The sequence below is a fragment of the Vulpes vulpes genome, chromosome 4, assembly GCF_048418805.1.
Source record: "Vulpes vulpes isolate BD-2025 chromosome 4, VulVul3, whole genome shotgun sequence".
Lineage (NCBI taxonomy): Eukaryota > Metazoa > Chordata > Mammalia > Carnivora > Canidae > Vulpes > Vulpes vulpes.
In genome coordinates this window covers 43,943,166-43,961,015 of record NC_132783.1, presented here as the reverse complement: position 1 = coordinate 43,961,015, position 17,850 = coordinate 43,943,166, and the positions used below count along the sequence as shown (strand labels likewise).

The 17,850-nt window shown below is 37.8% G+C and overlaps 1 protein-coding gene across 1 annotated transcript in view; it reads left to right on the top strand.

The window, feature by feature from the left end:
- The window catches only part of MTTP (microsomal triglyceride transfer protein), a 44,852-nt gene extending 39,359 nt beyond the window's left edge, over window positions 1-5,493 (top strand). Inside the window, exons 16-18 of the mRNA XM_026015646.2 lie at window positions 365-489; window positions 2,494-2,664; window positions 4,169-5,493. Of these exons, the coding sequence (XP_025871431.2) occupies window positions 365-489; window positions 2,494-2,664; window positions 4,169-4,340 (468 nt within the window). The 3' untranslated portion in view covers window positions 4,341-5,493. The remainder of the gene's footprint in view (window positions 1-364; window positions 490-2,493; window positions 2,665-4,168) is intronic.
- Window positions 5,494-17,850: the final 12,357 nt, after the last annotated feature.

Below are 17,850 nucleotides of genomic sequence, written 5' to 3'. Positions count from 1 at the left end.
AGTAGGTAGGAGACTTGAATTTCTAACAAGTTCCTAGTATGTTGATGTTGTTCCAAAGGGGACTATACTTGAAAACCTTTGCCTCTCCCAAAGAGAGGCAATGATTGGAAAAAAAAATCTCACCCATCTCAACTGGCACTTCGCTTTTCTAGTATTTTAATTGACTAAATACTTGAGCGAATCAGCAGTTTACTTCCAGTAATCAAGGTTAGAACAATGTGTTTCCAAGCCTAGAGGAAGACTCCAACATTAGCACAACTCAAATGGTATTATCTATAGCAGGAGATTGAATGTGCCTTTGGAAAGGAGTTGGCTAAATTTATTTGTTTTTATTATTACTACTGTTATGTATTTTTGCTTCTAGGAGCTTCAGTTGCAATCTGGACTAAAGGCCAATATGGATGTCCAGGGTGGTCTAGCTATTGACATTTCAGGTGCAATGGAGTTTAGCCTGTGGTATCGTGAGTCTAAAACCCGGGTGAAAAATCGGTAAGCATGTGTATAATATTCGATGCAATGAACTGCAGAGATGCTTCTGGAATTGTTTAGCTCTCTGACTTTTCAAAACCTATGTCTTCTATTTGTAATCATTAAATCACAGGGTAGGAAGAAACCATGGGAAGTCATTCTTTCCATAGCTTCTCTTGAGAGGGCCAGTTATCTGATCAACTCAGCCAAGAATTATCACGCTTTTAAAGACATCCACAGCCAGCATGCCCTGTGGATGAGAAATTCATCCTTTCTTGGTATTCCACTTCAGTAGTTGACAATACTGTCAGAAAATATGACTCCAAAGTAAACTTTTTAGTTTATCACTCTTGTTGAGATTTTAAATCTTTCCTCCTTTGCTGTCTTCAGTGGAGAAAAATAAAAAAGTGGTCACTTTTGTGAAGAATCGTAGTCTTAAACATTAGGAGTCCTTAAGTTTTTTCATTAGCGTTCATTTTTCTAAACAAAATTTTCTCCTTTAGTTTTTGTAACGTTCATGTCCAATCAAATGGAGTGTTTTATTTTGAGCATAAGACAATGTTTCTAAACCAGTGTGATAATCAAAAGAATTATTCTTCTGTTTGTCATGGAATTGAAGAAAAGGAAATGGAAGTGCAATGAATTTTTACCTTTTGATATTTAAAACTATGGTGGGACAGAAGTGAGATTGGAGTGATAAAATTAAAGTTTTGATTTCTATTAACCTGTGGCAAAGGAATTGAGAAATCAGAATTTAAACACATCATTTTAATGTGAAAGGTGACTCACAGTGTTACTAAAAGGAAACAAAGAATGAGAAATAGGATAGGCCATCAGAGAGATCAGGAGTATAATTTAGGGTTTCCCGGTGAACTGGTCTTCTTTTTCCTTTTCTGAAGTATTTTCTAGATAGACATTTCCCCAAATTAAATGGAAATGAATTCTTTTCAGAAAGAAATCATCTAGAGCCGCATCAAAAATTATCTGGATTTTTAAAAAGGACACAGTATCCCTAAGAATCTACTGGTATCCACATTGTAGCCAATCTATCTTCAATTTTTCACTTGTTCATTTAAAAAATATCTCTTAAGCCTTTGTTGAGTGTAAGATATTAGAAGGTATGTAAGGGATTCAAGGATTTACATGATATCACCTCTGACCTACTTTTATACTGACAACAACAGCAGGGACTTTAATTTGCACAGCAAACTTTGATAGTATCCTTCTATCAGAAAAGCCTGGGCATAGAACTCAGACTTAATTGGGGGAGTAATTTCCCACAGTTTCATTTAAAGTCTACAATTAAATTAGAGTGATCCTAGAGGTAAGCCTTCTACTGGGATTGTTTATGCTCCTCATAATCATCCAAGCCATGTTCCCTAGTCAACCCAATCTGCCTAATTTCTCTAGGCAACTGTTGGAGAACCCACCATATTTGTCCCTTCTGGGCATGCATGGTACGTGCCCCACTGTAGGAATAGCTTTTGGTGGGCACAGTATTTTTTCAAATATCTTGGCAACCATAGACTTATGTCTCTGGAGACCTTTTGGAGAAAGTAATGAAATGGAATTGAAATAGCAATGCAGAAGCCCACGGAGAGATATTTACCAAGAAAATTGTTATGAACGTCAGCTAGCTGTCTTTGTGAGTTTAGACATTGTTTTAAGCTAGCTCATGTATTTCCGGCTCCCTGAAAGGATTGGGTTCTAGGCACATTTTGCCCTCAGCTCTTGGTATGCCCCTATCAAACAGTAGTACCTGATAGACTCTACATTCCCTCATCTAGATTGAAGGCTATGGAAGGGCTCGGGACAAGGGCAGACCTTCACTATCTCATCCCTGGGACTAACCAACCCCTGGTGACCAACAGAACTCCATGTGCATTTAGGTCATATAGTAGTCTTTTACACATTTCTTTCCATTCATGAATTCAGACCCTGTGAAATTATAGCAATTGTTCCAGATTAGTTAAGTGTGATATTAACAGGGTTTTTTTTTTTTTTTTTTTTTGCCTAAATCTTTAGGGTGGCTCTGGCAATAATTGGCAGCATGACTGTGGACTCCTCTTTTGTGAAAGCTGGCCTGGAAATCAGTGCAGAAACAGAAACGGGTCTGGAGTTTATTTCCACCGTACAGTTTTCGCAGTACCCCTTCTTGGTTTGCATGCAGATGGACAAGGATGGAGTTCCATTCAGGTAAGAAGCAGTCCTCATGACCTGTTCCTGGGTAGTCCCCAGTTCTCCAGGAGCTTACACTCAGTTTTGAGCATTTAGTTTCAGAAATTTAAAAAGAAATGGTAAGAAGAGAGTGAAACGTAAATTTCCTTTAAATAAGAGAATAATTGATAAGGCTAAAAAAAGTCAGTTTTTAGGATACCAAGAAAATATGAGGACTAGTTCATTTGATTCTGGGGATAATATTATATTCTAGTCCAGAAAGAATTTATCAAAGTAACAAAGGGATTTGATTTGCTGTTAGAGTTGCCATGTAGTTTCAGCAAAAATAGTGGGTGTGTGCTTGCTATCAGTTAACTTCACAACTGTCTCCTGGACAGAACATTCAAAACAAAACACCTGACAATCATTTACCATGGTTTAAGAGCTCCAATTAATTCACAATTTTTAGGTAATCCTACAACAGCAACTTGTTCAAGTTTTGGCTCAAGCTTGAGAGTTTGGGATTTTGAATTAAAAAAAAAATGCTTTCAGTAGAATTCTTAGTGTCTCAAATGCCAAATATGTGTTCAAGTAAGCAACCTAGCACCTCTTCTACCTTACAGCTTCTCATTTACCCTGTGTCCTTTGAATCTTATAATGGTGATTTATAATAATACTACCACATGGAAGTAGAATGCTAACTAGCACTGATTCTTCTACTAGTTGTAGGGGGTCTCCCTGACACACATTATTAACCATGAAGGTGATTTATATATTTAAAATGGCAAGCATATCTTACATCATCTCCTTTGATAAGTAGACCAAAGTTGAGCACTTGCTTTATTGTACTGACATTTCATGATCCATATAAGAAATGTATACATGATGATAGAAGTACAAATATGAGTATGTTATATTTTTAAAGAATAAAAGTGGATTATAATCAGAATATTAAGCCATTCTCAATTTATATTAACTTAGTTTAGAATTAAACCTCGATTAATGAATTTAAAAAAAATCAACTTTCCAATAGTCAAAATGCAGTGACCACCAAGCCAGGCTCGCCAGGCTCATCAGGCTAACTGGAATGGTTCCACATTCCATTTGGCCCAGAGCTCTAGGAATGTTTGCCTGTCAGCATTCTCAGCCTAAATCCAGTTGGACCTACTACTTACTCAAGAGGGGAGTGCTCCTAAGGTGGGGCTCCTGGAATGAGGGGTGGGAGACATAGCAAAGCCTGGAAAGCTTAACAGCATCTCCAAAAAGCTGAGAGGAATTTGGTCCTTCATTCTAGAAAAATGTATGGCAGGACTCCTATATTCCAGGCATTTGAAGTATATCTGTTGGTGTAGAAAGAAATGGGAAGAAAACAATCAGCCCATTCATGGGAATGGAAACTGGTAGTATTTGGCACTCTCATCCTTTCTCAAATTGCTTTGAAACAGAAGCTTCAAGTGTACTACATTCAGTAGCTTGGCTCTAAGGGGTGTGGGGTAACTTTAATTATGTGTGTAATTTTGTTATTGTTGCTGTTGTTATGTAGGCAATTTGAGACCAAGTATGAAAGGCTGTCCACAGGCAGAGGTTACATCTCTCGGAGAAGAAAAGAAAGTCTCATAGCAGGATCTGAATTCCCGCTGCACCAAGAGAACTCTGAGATGTGCAACGTGGTGTTTGCCCCTGAACCAGAGAGTGCTTCTAGTGGTTGGTTTTGAAACTTATTGGTGGGGTTTCACTTGAATCTGTCTTCCCAGAAGGGATATGATGTGACATGCCTATGTACTTGCTCTCTGAGAGCACGGTGTTTACATATTTACCCGTATTTAAGATTTTTGTAAAAAGCTCTGAAAAAACCTCAAATGATTAAATTTGGGCCTATTCAGTATACTACCTTTAGTGTCATTTTGAGCCAACATATGTGACACTTCCAGAAACATTCCTGGTGTTCTGGTACCTCTATCAAATCCCATTTGGTACAGTGAGAAGAGTATTGTTCTTAGAAGAAACAATTGTTTATAAAATACAATACAAAATACGTGTACACTCAGGAGAACCCAATTTTGTTTCAACGATTTTCAATCAGTATGTTTGAAGACTTTCTGCATGGCTTGTTTCTACCAAATATATTGCCCAATCAGGAAAAAAAAAACCCAGACTGTTTTATTTTGAGAGGATGTAGAGGGAGGGAATAAGATTTTTTAAAGACTTTTGTCACAGCTTCAAGAGGGAATATTTATCTCTTTTTTCATTTGTTTTACTAAACATTGAGGTAGAAGGCATGAAGAATTAAAACAGCATCATCTTTCTGCTGGCCATGTGGTCAGATTGCTAGAAGGAAGCCATTTTGCCCTCTGCCTTCTGCTCTGCAAGAATATTGTACTTAGCATGTAAGAGTTAGAAATATGAATTTCAGAAACTCCATTTGATTTTACTTGTGCTGTGTCTCTTTGAGACTATAATGTGGAACACTGTCCTTTATAAGGGACATCTTCATATATTCATTATTTTTTCTTTCATTCAAGTGTTTTGTGGTGGGGGATCTAGTCTGCTTGACTACAGTCTGTACAAAAACCAGAATGGCCAAGAGAATTTCATACTGATGGATTTGGACTTCTAAAATAAGAAATCAAGAAAAGATGGTCTTTATTTGTACAAAGTAAAAGAGCTATGTTAAACATTTTTAAATATCCATTAATAAACCAGATGTATGTGTTGACAGTGATAAACTCAAAACAGATTATAGGTACTCATTTGTCCATTAAACACACACACGCACATGTGCATGGGTGCACAATGGAAGTTCAGCTAGCCCACCACTGGTTGTAAATTTTAAATAATGTGTGATGGAATAAATATATGGACATCCCATTGAGTTGCCTTTGTCATCTATTACTTCAAACACCATATTTCTCTGTTTCTGCCACTTTTGGAGCCCAGATACATATACAACTAATCCTCTATCACTCTATAGAACAAGCCAGATTCTCTAATAAGAGGTCAGAGCCCTTGGAAATATGAGCCACAGAATACCAACAGTGAGAACCTCTTCAGGACCTGTAAACTTGAAAATGAGTTCTAATTCCAGTTTTCATAAGGCTTTGGACTGGCGCCTTTATTGTTATGTTACCAGGAAGAGAGACAGGAATCAAAAACTAGAAAGGGGTGGTGTGTCATGGGTGGTGGCATTGACCTTGGAAGAAGCACTCTGTAAAGTTACTCATGCTACAGCGAAAGTAAGTTGGTGTAGGGCCTAAGCCAAATATGTCATGGGCCAAGGAAGCTCAGCCATGTGATGCTTAACAAATCACAACTGCTTCTGGAAAGTACAAAATAATTTACTCAGGAGTGATGACTGTGGTGTCCTGGACATGAGTGTTATGCTACTTCCCAACTGCGTGTCTGCCTGGCCAAGTCAAACACTGCCACCCATTTGGAGAATAGATCGTACTTAGCAACTCTCACTTCCTCCAAAGAAACAAGAAACCTGAAACTTAGGACAAGCACTGACTTCTGTCTGGATGAACAAGGTAGAAATGTAAGAGGGCTGGAGTGATAGTCCATGTTTTGCAGCACTATTTCTGACGTGTTGGAGCCAGAAATATAACTATATATATATATATATATATATATATATATATATATATAATCTCTAATTCTCACCACTTCACTGTTTCAAACATCAGTGTTCAGACAGCTTTGTCCTCTGAAAACATGTCTGCCGGAGAAGTGCTCAGCCCTCAGACATGAGTCCTCTGCCCTTTCTGCAAACCTTAAGGATTTAGCCTGGCTGCTTTTCTTCTGTGAAGTGCTCCTGCATTTCCTGTATCTCATTAGATTTCTGCCCATGACAAGTTGCTCCCTGCCTCACTGAACCCGACCACCTTCAAAAATACCGTATTCAGTACTTGTTATATGGCAGGTATTTTAAGCATTGTATATGTATCAAATTATTTAATTCTCACAATAACTACATCTAAACAATAGCATCATTATTTACATGTTAAAGATCAGCACTGTCCAATAGAACTGTAATGTGAGCCACATAAGTAATTTTAAATTTATAGTAGTGACTTTAAAAAAATAAGCAGAAACAAGTGAAATGAATTTTAATAATATATTTTAATCCAATATGTGCAAAGTATTATATCAACAAGTAATATATATATAAAGTATTAAATAGTTTGGGGGGGAGGCTTAGATCCTTGAAACGTGATATATAATTTGTATATGCTGTATAGCACATCTCAATTCGGATTAGCCACATTTCAAGTAGTCGATAACCATATGTGGTTAGTGGTTACTGAATTGGACAGGACAATTATAGATGGAGAAATTGGGGCATAGAAGACATTTAATTTACCCAACAGAAGACATTTTCTCAGTTAGAAAATGGTGAAACTAGGATTCAAATATAAAGTGGTCTTTCCCAGAACCTGCTCTCTGAATTCACTATACTATACTTTCCAGAGTCTTTTGGTTTAAAAAAATTTGCTGCTAGAAGAATCCAGACAATAGTTAGGAAAATGGCAAACATGGGACAGCATCTATAAGGCTTTAAGCCTTATTACAAAGTTCCAGAGCCAGTGTCCTTTCTCTGTGGCTCTTATGTCTCTTTCTCTGATAGTACCAGAAGTCCTTACCCACTCAGGGACCTTTATTTCTATTCTTTGCCAAGTAATGCTCCCTCCATGAAGAGTATACAGTTTTAGCTTTAAATTTAGGTATTTGATCAGTTTTGAGTTAATTTGTGTTTATTGTGTGTAGTAGGGGGTTCAAATTTATTCCTTTGTATATGGATATCCAATTGTCCCAGCAGCATTTATTGGAAGATGATTCTTTCCCATTGAATTGTTTTAACACCCTTGCTTAAAATCAACTAACTATAAACAATCATTTCCAGATGTCAGTTTTATTCCATTGATCTATATGTCTGTCTTTATGCCAATACATCACTGTCTTAATTACTGTTACTTCGTAGTAAGTTTTGAATTTGGGAAGTGTGCGTTCACCTACTTTGTTCTTTTTCAAGATTGTTTGGGGTATTGTGAGTCCTTTGAGTTTCCATATGGATTTTAGGATCAGCTTGTCAATTTCTACAAAGCTAGCGAGGAATCTGATAGGGATTGTGTTGAACCTATGTATCAGTTTTAGGAATATTGTTGTTTTAATCTTAAATCATGAACATGGGTCATCTTTCTACTTATTTAGATCTTCTTTAATTTCTTTCAACAGTGTTTTATAACTTTCAGGGTACAAATTTTACACCTCCTTTGTTAACCTTATTCCATGTGTTTTATTCTTTTTGATGCTATTGTAAATGAAACTATTTTCTTACTTTCAATTTTGAATTGTTCATTGCAGGTGTACATAAATGCAGTTGATTTTTATATATTGGTCATGAATGCTGCTGAACTTATTAGTTTTGGTAGGTACTTAGGACTTCCTGTGTAAAAGATCATGCCATCTGTAAACAGAGATTATTTTACTTCTACCTTTCCAACATGAATTTCTTTAATTTCATTTTATTGGTAGGTTGTCCTGGCTAGAACCTCTAGGATACTGCTGAGTAGGAGTGGTGAGAGTAGTCATAGCCGAGATGACAGTGCTGGTGAAGATGGTGATGGGGAGTAATAACAGTGACACATTCATGGTCACAGAACATAAAAGCAAGGCTCAAATTATATGAGAATGGCTCAAGTTCTATTTTCACTAAGTGATATGCTTGAAAATTAATAAAATCTTATTTGAAAGCTTAAAACATTTAAGTAGTTTAAATACCTTCCCTAAATACAGGGAGGGGGAAAGCAGAACTTGAGGTATCTATCTTGGCATAAAGAATCTTCCAGATTCAGATCAATTGAAGCTTCACTACTCTTTATCAGTTTAGCTGTTAACTAAAAAGCAGTGGGGGTTGCAGGGAGAGAGAGAGAGAGAGAGGGAGGCCTGGTTTGGAATTCTAGTTCCGCTACCTACTGGTTGAATGATCTTGGGCATATGACTCAATTGTCATCTCTAACATGGGTATGATTATTTCTGCTTCACTGGGTTAAGTTGAGACAATGCATGTAAAGTATAGTGCCAAGAATACAGGAACATTTGATAAATGTTTTCTACTAATGGGATGTCTGGGTGGCTCAGTGGTTAAGTGTCTGCCTTTGGCTCAGGTTGTGATCCTGGGGTCCTTGGTCCTGAGTCCCTCATCAGGCTCCTTGCAGGGAGTCTGCTTCTCCCTCTGCCTGTGTCTCTGCCTCTGTCTCTGTGTTTCTCATGAATAAATAAATAAAATCTTTAAAAAAAATCAGCTTTAATCTTATTATTAGCAAGGGGGTTTGTTTGCACTTTATTTTACCTTTACCTTGCAACTAGTTAGAACATAGTAGTCCTTTAACTCTCGGGGCTTAGTGCAGTATAGCTTGGATATCTAAACCTCTTGTATGCAGCATGCAGAAAGGTAAGAAGCAGGACAGTACAGCAGTGAGGGTGATTTGGACTAAGATACTCCTGCATCTCACCTTTTCCACACACTCCTACTATATAAACCTCCCAGCCTCTCAGCTTCCTTTTGTGTAAAATGAGCAGCCCCTCATATAGGTTGTTGTAAGAATGAAGTAAGGTAATGCGCTAGTGTCTGAGACATAGCATGCACTTAGTCAATATTCCCTGATATTAACTTTTAATATGTAGTCCTATAGAACTCCTGAATAACATTTTATATTCTGACTCCATAAAGTGAATCTAGTTTCTGTATTTTCACCCCTGAGCATCATGGATTTTAGAAAGATTACCAGATTTACTTATCATGAAAACACTAGTTTCACATTATAAAAATCATTTTCATATTTTGTAACAACGTGACTTCTCAGCATGCCCAAGTTGACTTCAGATTTCATTGATTCTTTCTTTACCAAATTACTTCACTTTTGTTCTCTGTGACTGTGATAATTACCAAGAGGAAAGAGTATTTTTATGAGAAACCATAGAATGAATCTAAAATTTAGCCATAAAAAAGCAAGTTCCAGTACAGTTCTTAGAGAAAATAGTAAGAGGAATCCACATCATAAATGAAATGGATAGCATTTTGAGAGGGAAGAAGACACTGGAAGACTGCATCTCAGCCCAGACTTTATCCTTCAGAACTTGAACAGAATGACCTGTATTTAAACTTCCACCTATTCTTACTCACCAACCCCCCTCACTGGCAGGTTCTCTTTCTCTGTCAGGGACCCTGCAGGCCCAGAGTTGCTGTGTGAAATGGACGGCACATCCAAACTGGGTAATTTGGGAAGAGCTCAATAAATATCATAAAGATATGAGAAGGGTAAAGGGAAGCCACAACAGATGGTGCAGTACTGAGGCTCATAACAACAGGGAGCCTGAAAGGTCAAGGGAGAGAGTAATCACTGGAACCCAGAGAACATAAACTGAATGGAGCTATGGCTTTTGACACAAACATCCCTCACCACATCCCCTCAGAGGAAACCGGGGAAACCAACACTATGACCTCATTTTCTTTCCTCCCCTTGATCTCTGGGATACCCACTGGCTGAAACCAACCAGAAGCCAGAAGCAAGAGTGCCTATTGATCCAAATTATCTTTAAAGGTGGAAAGAGTAAAGAGGGGTTTGGAAGGGAAAATGGGAACAATCCAGCCCAAGTTTGTATGATAAGTCCTTCCATATAATTTACTAATTGATTTAATTAGTCATCATATACAACATGGTGGGTCTATTAGGATCAAAGAATGTACTAGGTTAAAAAAAGTAAAATAGGTTGCCTCACCTCAAGAAAACCAGTGAGGTGAGGGAATTAATACAGTTACAAATAATTTTAGCACAATAGTACAAATGATGTGAAAGAAGTATGTTCAAAATCCTAAGAGAGCATAAAGAAGAAAAAGGAGGTAAAGAAAGATCAAGGAGGTAAAATTTGAGCTGGGGCCTCCCAGCAACTAGCCAACCTGAATTGGCCTCTTCCTTTGGTTGTGTATCAGATTCCTTGACTATCCAAGATATCTGAAGTTCCAAAGTGAAGTGTGTTCTGTGTACCTTCAGCTTGAATGTGCAGATAAACAATTCTCACTCTCGGAGAGTCTATTGTGCAATTACATAATCTATTTGGTGAGATTATAGAAGAATATAAAAATTTAGATCAATAAAAGTCCATCATTGGTGGTACATTAATTTGTCATTTACCTCCTATCACGGGATTACAGCTAATTTAGAATAAATTTGTAATCACTTGCTATCCTCCTATTAATAAAAGTTTAATTTATTCACAGTTGACTTGGAACATCACATAACCTGTAAGCTATTTTCATCCTTCTATTTTTACTAGAAAGATTCCTGCCATAATCTTCTAGGATTACATGTAAAAGTGTGTTCTCTATTGGCCATGTGTTTGTCTTCATTGGAAAAATCTCTATTTAGGTCATCTCCCCATTTTTAAATTGGATTACTTAGGGTTTTTTGGTGTTGAGTTGTATAAGTTATTTCTATATTTTGGATATTAACTCCTTATTAGATATGTCATTTGCAATTATCTTCTCCAATTCAGCAAGTTACCTTATCATTCTGTTGATAGTTTCCTTCACTGTGCAAATGAAAAGGTACTTAACATCACTAATCATCAGGGAAATGCAAATCAAAACCACATTGAGATATCACTTTATACCTGTCAGAATGGCTTGAATAGAAGTTAGAAGTATTGGTGAGGATGTAAAGAAAAAGGAACCCTCCAGAACTGTTGGTGTGAATGCAAATTGCCACAGCTACTGTGGAAAACAGAATAGAACTTCTTCAAACAACTAAAAATAGAACTACCACACAATCCAGTAATTCCACTACTGGGTATCTACCCAAAGAAAATGAAAGCATACATTTAAAAAGATAAATGCACCTCTGTGTTTACTGTAGCTTTATTTACAATAGCCAAGTTATGAAAGATGGATAGATGAATGGATAAAGGAGATGTGAGACATAAAATGGAATATTACTTGGCCATAAAAAAGAATCTTGCCATTTGCAACAACATGGGTGGACCAAGAGAGTATAATGCTAAGTGAAATAAGTCAGAGAAAGACAAGTACCATGTGATTTCACCCATATATGGAATTTAAGAGACAAAACAAATGAACAAGGGAAAAAAGAGACAACCAAAAAAAAAAAAGAGACTTTTAAATACAGAGAATAAACTGTTCCTTATCATAGGGGTGCTGGATGAGGTGATGAGTGAAATAGGTGAAGGCAATTGAGAGTTCACCTGTGTGATGAGCACTGAGTGACATATAGAATTGTTGAATCACTATATTGTACACCTGAAATTGATATGACACTGTATGTTAACTATACTTCAATAAAAAAATCTGGATGTGTTCTCTCCAGAATAGATTTTAGGTTGAAATTACCTGATTCCTGATAGTAACTTCTTTGACATCAGCCATAGCAACTTCTTTCTAGATATGTCTCCTGAGGAAAGGGAAACAAAAAACAAAAGCAAAGATAAATATTAGGACTACCTCAAAGTAAAAAAGCTTCTTCTCAATGAAGGGAACAATCAACAAAACTTAAGGGCGACCTATGGAATAAGACAAAATATTTGCAAATGATGTATCTGAAAAAGGATTAGTATCCAAAATACACTAAAAAATTAATAAAACCCAACACCCCCAAAATGAATAATCCAATTAAAAATAGGCAAAAGACATACATAGACATTTTCCCAAAGAAGACGTACAGATGACCAACAGACACATGAAAAGATGCTCAACATAACTTATCATCAAGGAAATGCAAATCAAAATTACAATGACATGTTACCTCACATTTGTCAAAATGGCTAAAATCAACAACACAAGAAACAACAGGTGTTGGAAAGGATGTTGAGAAAGGGGAACTCTCTTACACTGTTGGTGGGAGCACAAACTGGTGCAGCCACTCTGGAAAACAGTATGGAGTTTCTTCAAAAAGTTAAAAATAGAACTACTCTACCATCCAGCAATCACCCTACTAGGTATTTACCCAAAGGACACAAAAATACCTATTCAAAGGGATGTGTGCACCCTGATGTTAGTAGAAGCATTATTTACAATAGCCAAATTATGGAAATAGCCAAGTCAAGTGTCCACTGATTGATGAATGGACAAAAAAAGTGGTACACACACACACACGCACACACACACACAAACACACACACACAGAGGAACATTACTCGGCCATAAAAAAGAATGAAATCTTGCCATTTGAAATGATGTGGATGGAGCTGGAGAGTGTCCTGCTAAGCAAAATAAGTTAGTCAGAGAAACAAAAATACCATATGATTTTAGTCATATGTGGAATTTAAGAAACAAAACAAATGAGCAACGGGGAAAAAAGAGAGATAAAGAGAACCAAACTAAGAAACAGACCTTTGATGTTTACTGGAAGGGAGGGAGTGGGGGGAAATAAGTGATGGAGATTAAAGAGTGTACTTCTTGTGATGAGCGCCGGGATACATGGAAGTGTTGAATCACTATATAGTATACCTGAAACTAACATAACTGTATGTTAACTAACTGAAATTTTAATGAAAATTTAAAAAAATAAATTATTCCTTTTGTTAGTGAAAGTGAGTCACTTCCATTCCATCTTGGGGTACCTAGCCCCACTTTTTTTATATTTCTTCCATTCAGTTTGCTTGAAGATTAGCCATGTAACCAGAGTCATGGAGTAAGAGATGAACCTTTCAAATTATTGAGATATGAAGAGGTGTCTAGCAGTGATGTTCTAATGCATTTCTCAGGAAAGAAGACATTAGTTCTTTAATGAAATCCAACGGGGACATAAATACAAAGTATTTATTGGATGAGTAGATAATTTCTAAAAATTAAAATTATTTATACCCTACCAAAGTTTGCTTCTCCCTATATGACTCAGCAAACATTTTAGGTTAGGTGCACTTGTTAGGTACCAGGGATGGTTCCAGGCTTCACAGGTATACAATCATTTTGTTCTTATAACAGCCCTATACGATAGGAACTATTATTATACACCATTGTCATATGGAGCACTGAGAGATTCAGTTACTTGTCCAAGACCTCACAGCTGGTAAAGAGCAGAACTGTGATTTAACCCAGGAGTCTCCCTCTAGAGTTCAAGTGTGTACCTACCGTGTACTCTGCTAGCTACCTGGGGTCCAGTCTGAGTCTCTAATCCTGGAAATGCATTCCCCCTACAATGTCGGGTTCAACATTTCATTGCAGCCTCATATACACTACTCTTCAGAACAATACCCTTCCTGTTCCTATAGCGTGCACACTCTGAACACACCAACATTCAACTCTTTCAGTTCCTCTGCTCATTCTTCCCTCTGCCTTCTGTCCAAAGGAATCATAGCAAGCCCAGCTCCCAACACATTTCCTGTGTATGGAAGCTGCCAGCTGCTGAGACACCTGCTTCCCAAGCACAACTTTTTACCATACCACCCACTTGGGATTTAATCATACCAACTTGAGGGACCGCCTTTCTCCATTGTCTCATGTTATTTAAAAAAATTACTTTCATTATGTAAATATCTTATTTTCCCAAATAGTGTGAGCTTCTCAAGCTCAGCACTATGTATCCTCCATGCAGGCGTGATGTTCAGTAACTACTGAGCTGTTCCCTATGGATGTCAGTGACGCTCATGCACACAATTTTGGGAACCACTGCTCTGGACTACAGTTCACTGACAACCACAGTATGACCACTTGGAAAGAAGCAAGAAGGTTGATGTCCCTAAGTAGAGAACTCTGCTCTTGAGCCATCAAGTTAGCATACCAGTCCCCAGTAACTTATTCCCTTTGAGATCCTCATTTTCCTCAATGATTATTTTTTCTAACAGAGAAAACCCTTCCATGTCAGGGTTTTTGCAAACATTTAAAAAAGATAGTGCTTAAAAAATATTACTTTTCTTCCTTTGTGGCAAAGTCAATCTAGCCTTTATTTTTTGCCCCTTTATTTTTGTTTTGTTTTGCTTTGGAGGGAAGAATAAAAGCATCAGGCCATGAAGGGGGAGTAAACTGATTTGTTCCTCAGGATCTGACTGAAATCTACTTCAAATGGCTCTTTGGCCATTTGACATTTGGTGACATTTGCCATGCTGTTGATGTGGAGGCTACACTTTGAGATCCTCACTCAAGAGAAGGAAGAAGAGACTTAAAACCAGTTAAAACATTGATCTCTTCTAATGTTTATAACCTCTGTGTGTGTGAATGTGTGTGTGTGTCTGTAAAAGTACAAAAGTTTGTAGTTTCTACAATGAAATATATGTTTCAGCAAATCATTAAGCCCCTCTCCCTGTCCATCTTTAAGGATAATTTTAAACATGTACTAAAATGTGAAGTTTCTAGATGGCATGTTTGCATGTTTGGAGGTAGCAGAGTTGGGGGATATAGGAGTTAGGAGAACATCTCAAAATAGCACATGTCACAAGTTTTAGGAGTGTTCTTGGCCTTTTTATTCAGTAATTCCACTTAGAGGGCTTGGGTTTAATCTCAAGGAAATAATCAGAGATGCTTGGAAAAATTTGTGTTCAAAGATGTTCATTGAAGCATCATTTTTATAGCCTTAAACTATAAAACGAAGTACTTAAAATATGAGACTAACTTTTGATATAGCCATATGAGGAAGTAAGATACAGCTGTTAAAAATTAGCCCTCCAAAAAAATTTAGCCCTCTAAGAATATGGTAAAATAAGGAGGTAGGTTTATAATTTTATGAAGCAAAAAAGGAGACTATAAAATAGCATGCAAAGTACCAAGTATACTTACGAGTATTTATTTCTAGAGGGCAATTTGTGTAGCAGGTACCTCTGAGTGATTACAAATTTTCCCAACTGTTCAGTTTCTAGAATATTCTAACATTTTCTAAATTTCCTTCAAAGAACAGGCTTTATTTTTATAAATAGTACATGTCCCAATGAAGGGTTTGAGAATTTTTAAGCAACCTGTAGAGCGGTGAGGTTGAATTTTTCAGAAGCAGAAATGCTGCAATGAAGATGCGTATTGTAGTAGAGTATTTCTTGAATGCCGACCTCAGGCTAGAGGTAATATATACTACCTCTATATAATTCTCACATTATAATAATATGTATAATCCAATAATGTTATTCTGCAATAACTGTATTTCTGCTGTGTTTGCATGTGCATATACATATGTGTATAATAAAACCTGTTATTATTCTGTATCTGGTAGCACTGAAGTACATAAGCCTTCAGAGAGGAATACACCCAAGGGACAATCTGTGGATTGAGGTTGTAACTTCAAGGGACAACAAGAAATATGTTTTGGCTGTGTCACACCACTTCTGTTGGATAAACTTCCTCTTGAAGGGCTTTGGCCAGGCTGCTTCTCTCTCTACCCTCTAGTGTAGCTATACCCCCTGCACAACTGTGCACTTTCTTCACTTTTGGTCTCCTGCTACTGCTCTGGTTTTCCTGATTTTCTTCACACCTAGCCCTCTGCTCCTTGCCTGCCCCACGCTGGGTCGTTGACATGGATCTCTTCTTTGTGGCTGTTAGCCAGTTTCCTCTTTCATTCTCCATGCCTTTGACAAGGCTTAGATAGAGAGCTTCATCAGCATATCAGGCATTCTCACCATATTTAAAGGCTTCCTGAAACCCTAACCTCTTCAGGAATCACAGCACCTGGCATAGAGTAGGCATTCATTCATTCCTAAAGGACATCGATCCCCTCCACACTAGAAATGCAACAGTGATTTCTGCCCTATGAGACTCCAACATCTACCCAACACACACAAGAAAGCATGCTTTTTGTACAGACTATCCTCACTCTAGATTTTTTCTAGAATCTTCAACTGAGCTTATTCTAACTTGAGAACCAACTTTAGAATTCTTTAAAAGAAAGCATCTATGCTTTCTTTTAAAAGAAAGTTTAAAAATTTAAAAGAAAGTTTAAAAATTCACTTTAATGAGGATGCTGCCTTTAAAACGTGTCTTGACACTCTTTCTGTCAAGAAAGGTGGGATCTATGTTCCAGCCCATTGAATCTGGATTCTGTGTTTGTCTAATAAAGTATGGAGAAAGTGATGCCATGTCACTTTATAAATTTTGGCCTTGAGAACTGGAAGCATCTGATACTGTGTGTTGGCATATTCATTTCTGGAAGTCAGCCACCATGTTTTGAGGAAGCCCAAGCAGCCCATGGAGAGGCCCAGCTGAAGAGGAACCAAGGCCCCCAGCCGAATGCCAAGCTGATAGCATCAGCTTTCCAGTCATGTGAGTAAGCCATCTGGGAAGTAGATCCTCCAGTCCCTAGTTGAGCTGTTGTGTGAAGCAGACCCAGACCTTCCACGCTGAGCCCTGCTCGACAGATTTGTGAGCTAAACAAAAGGTGTTCATGACTTTTAAGCCACTGTTTGTGGGTGGATTGTTACCTAGCAATACCCAACTAGGACAAGGGGCGTACTTGGTAATGAGATGAGGTCTTCTGCACATATCATAGTGGGACCGCATTAGCAGGGCTCCATTAGGTGGCTAAATGGCTCTCTGTAAGAAATAACAGGAAAAGGATACTGGAGCATTCTAAGCCAGCAAGCTGAGGAACAGAGGAAGCAAAGGCTGAAGGAAGGGAGAGGGTTGCGGCAATACGGGGCGTGGCTGAAGCACAAATGAACTCAACAGCCTGTGAAATTTCCTGATGCCAGAGATACCAGAGATGATCTAGAGCAGGGATATCAGGGGTTCAGGTCTAAGGTGTCTGCTAAGGCAGCTGGATGCCATGTGATGAAGCACCTGCTGATCTCCATCCCATGCACCCTAAACTTTTCCCTAAATCCTGCTGTACATATAGTTTTGAGTCTGGAATACTCAGGTTTTGATGGGTGTACTGCCTCAAAGTTTGTGGAGCTATGCCATACAGAGTAACACAATGAACATTTGAAGCAAAATGGAGACTCTGCAATTTGAGAATTCACTGGAAACAGAAGCTGGAAGCCAGAGATGACTCAGGGAAATATAAGGTTTGTATCTGTTTTCAACTCTTTCTCTCCCCATAACCCTAACCCCTGGACACATGTGAGGGATCCTGGGTATCTCTCTTTGTGGGATGTGGGCTCAAATCTTTTTGGGGCTTTGATCTCAAGGTTTATAGGGACTTCAGTTGACTGGTGGTTGACTTAAGGGACACGTTACAGCATTGATTCTCATCGTGCACTAAATCTCCAAAATGTACACCTCTCATATTTGTGCTT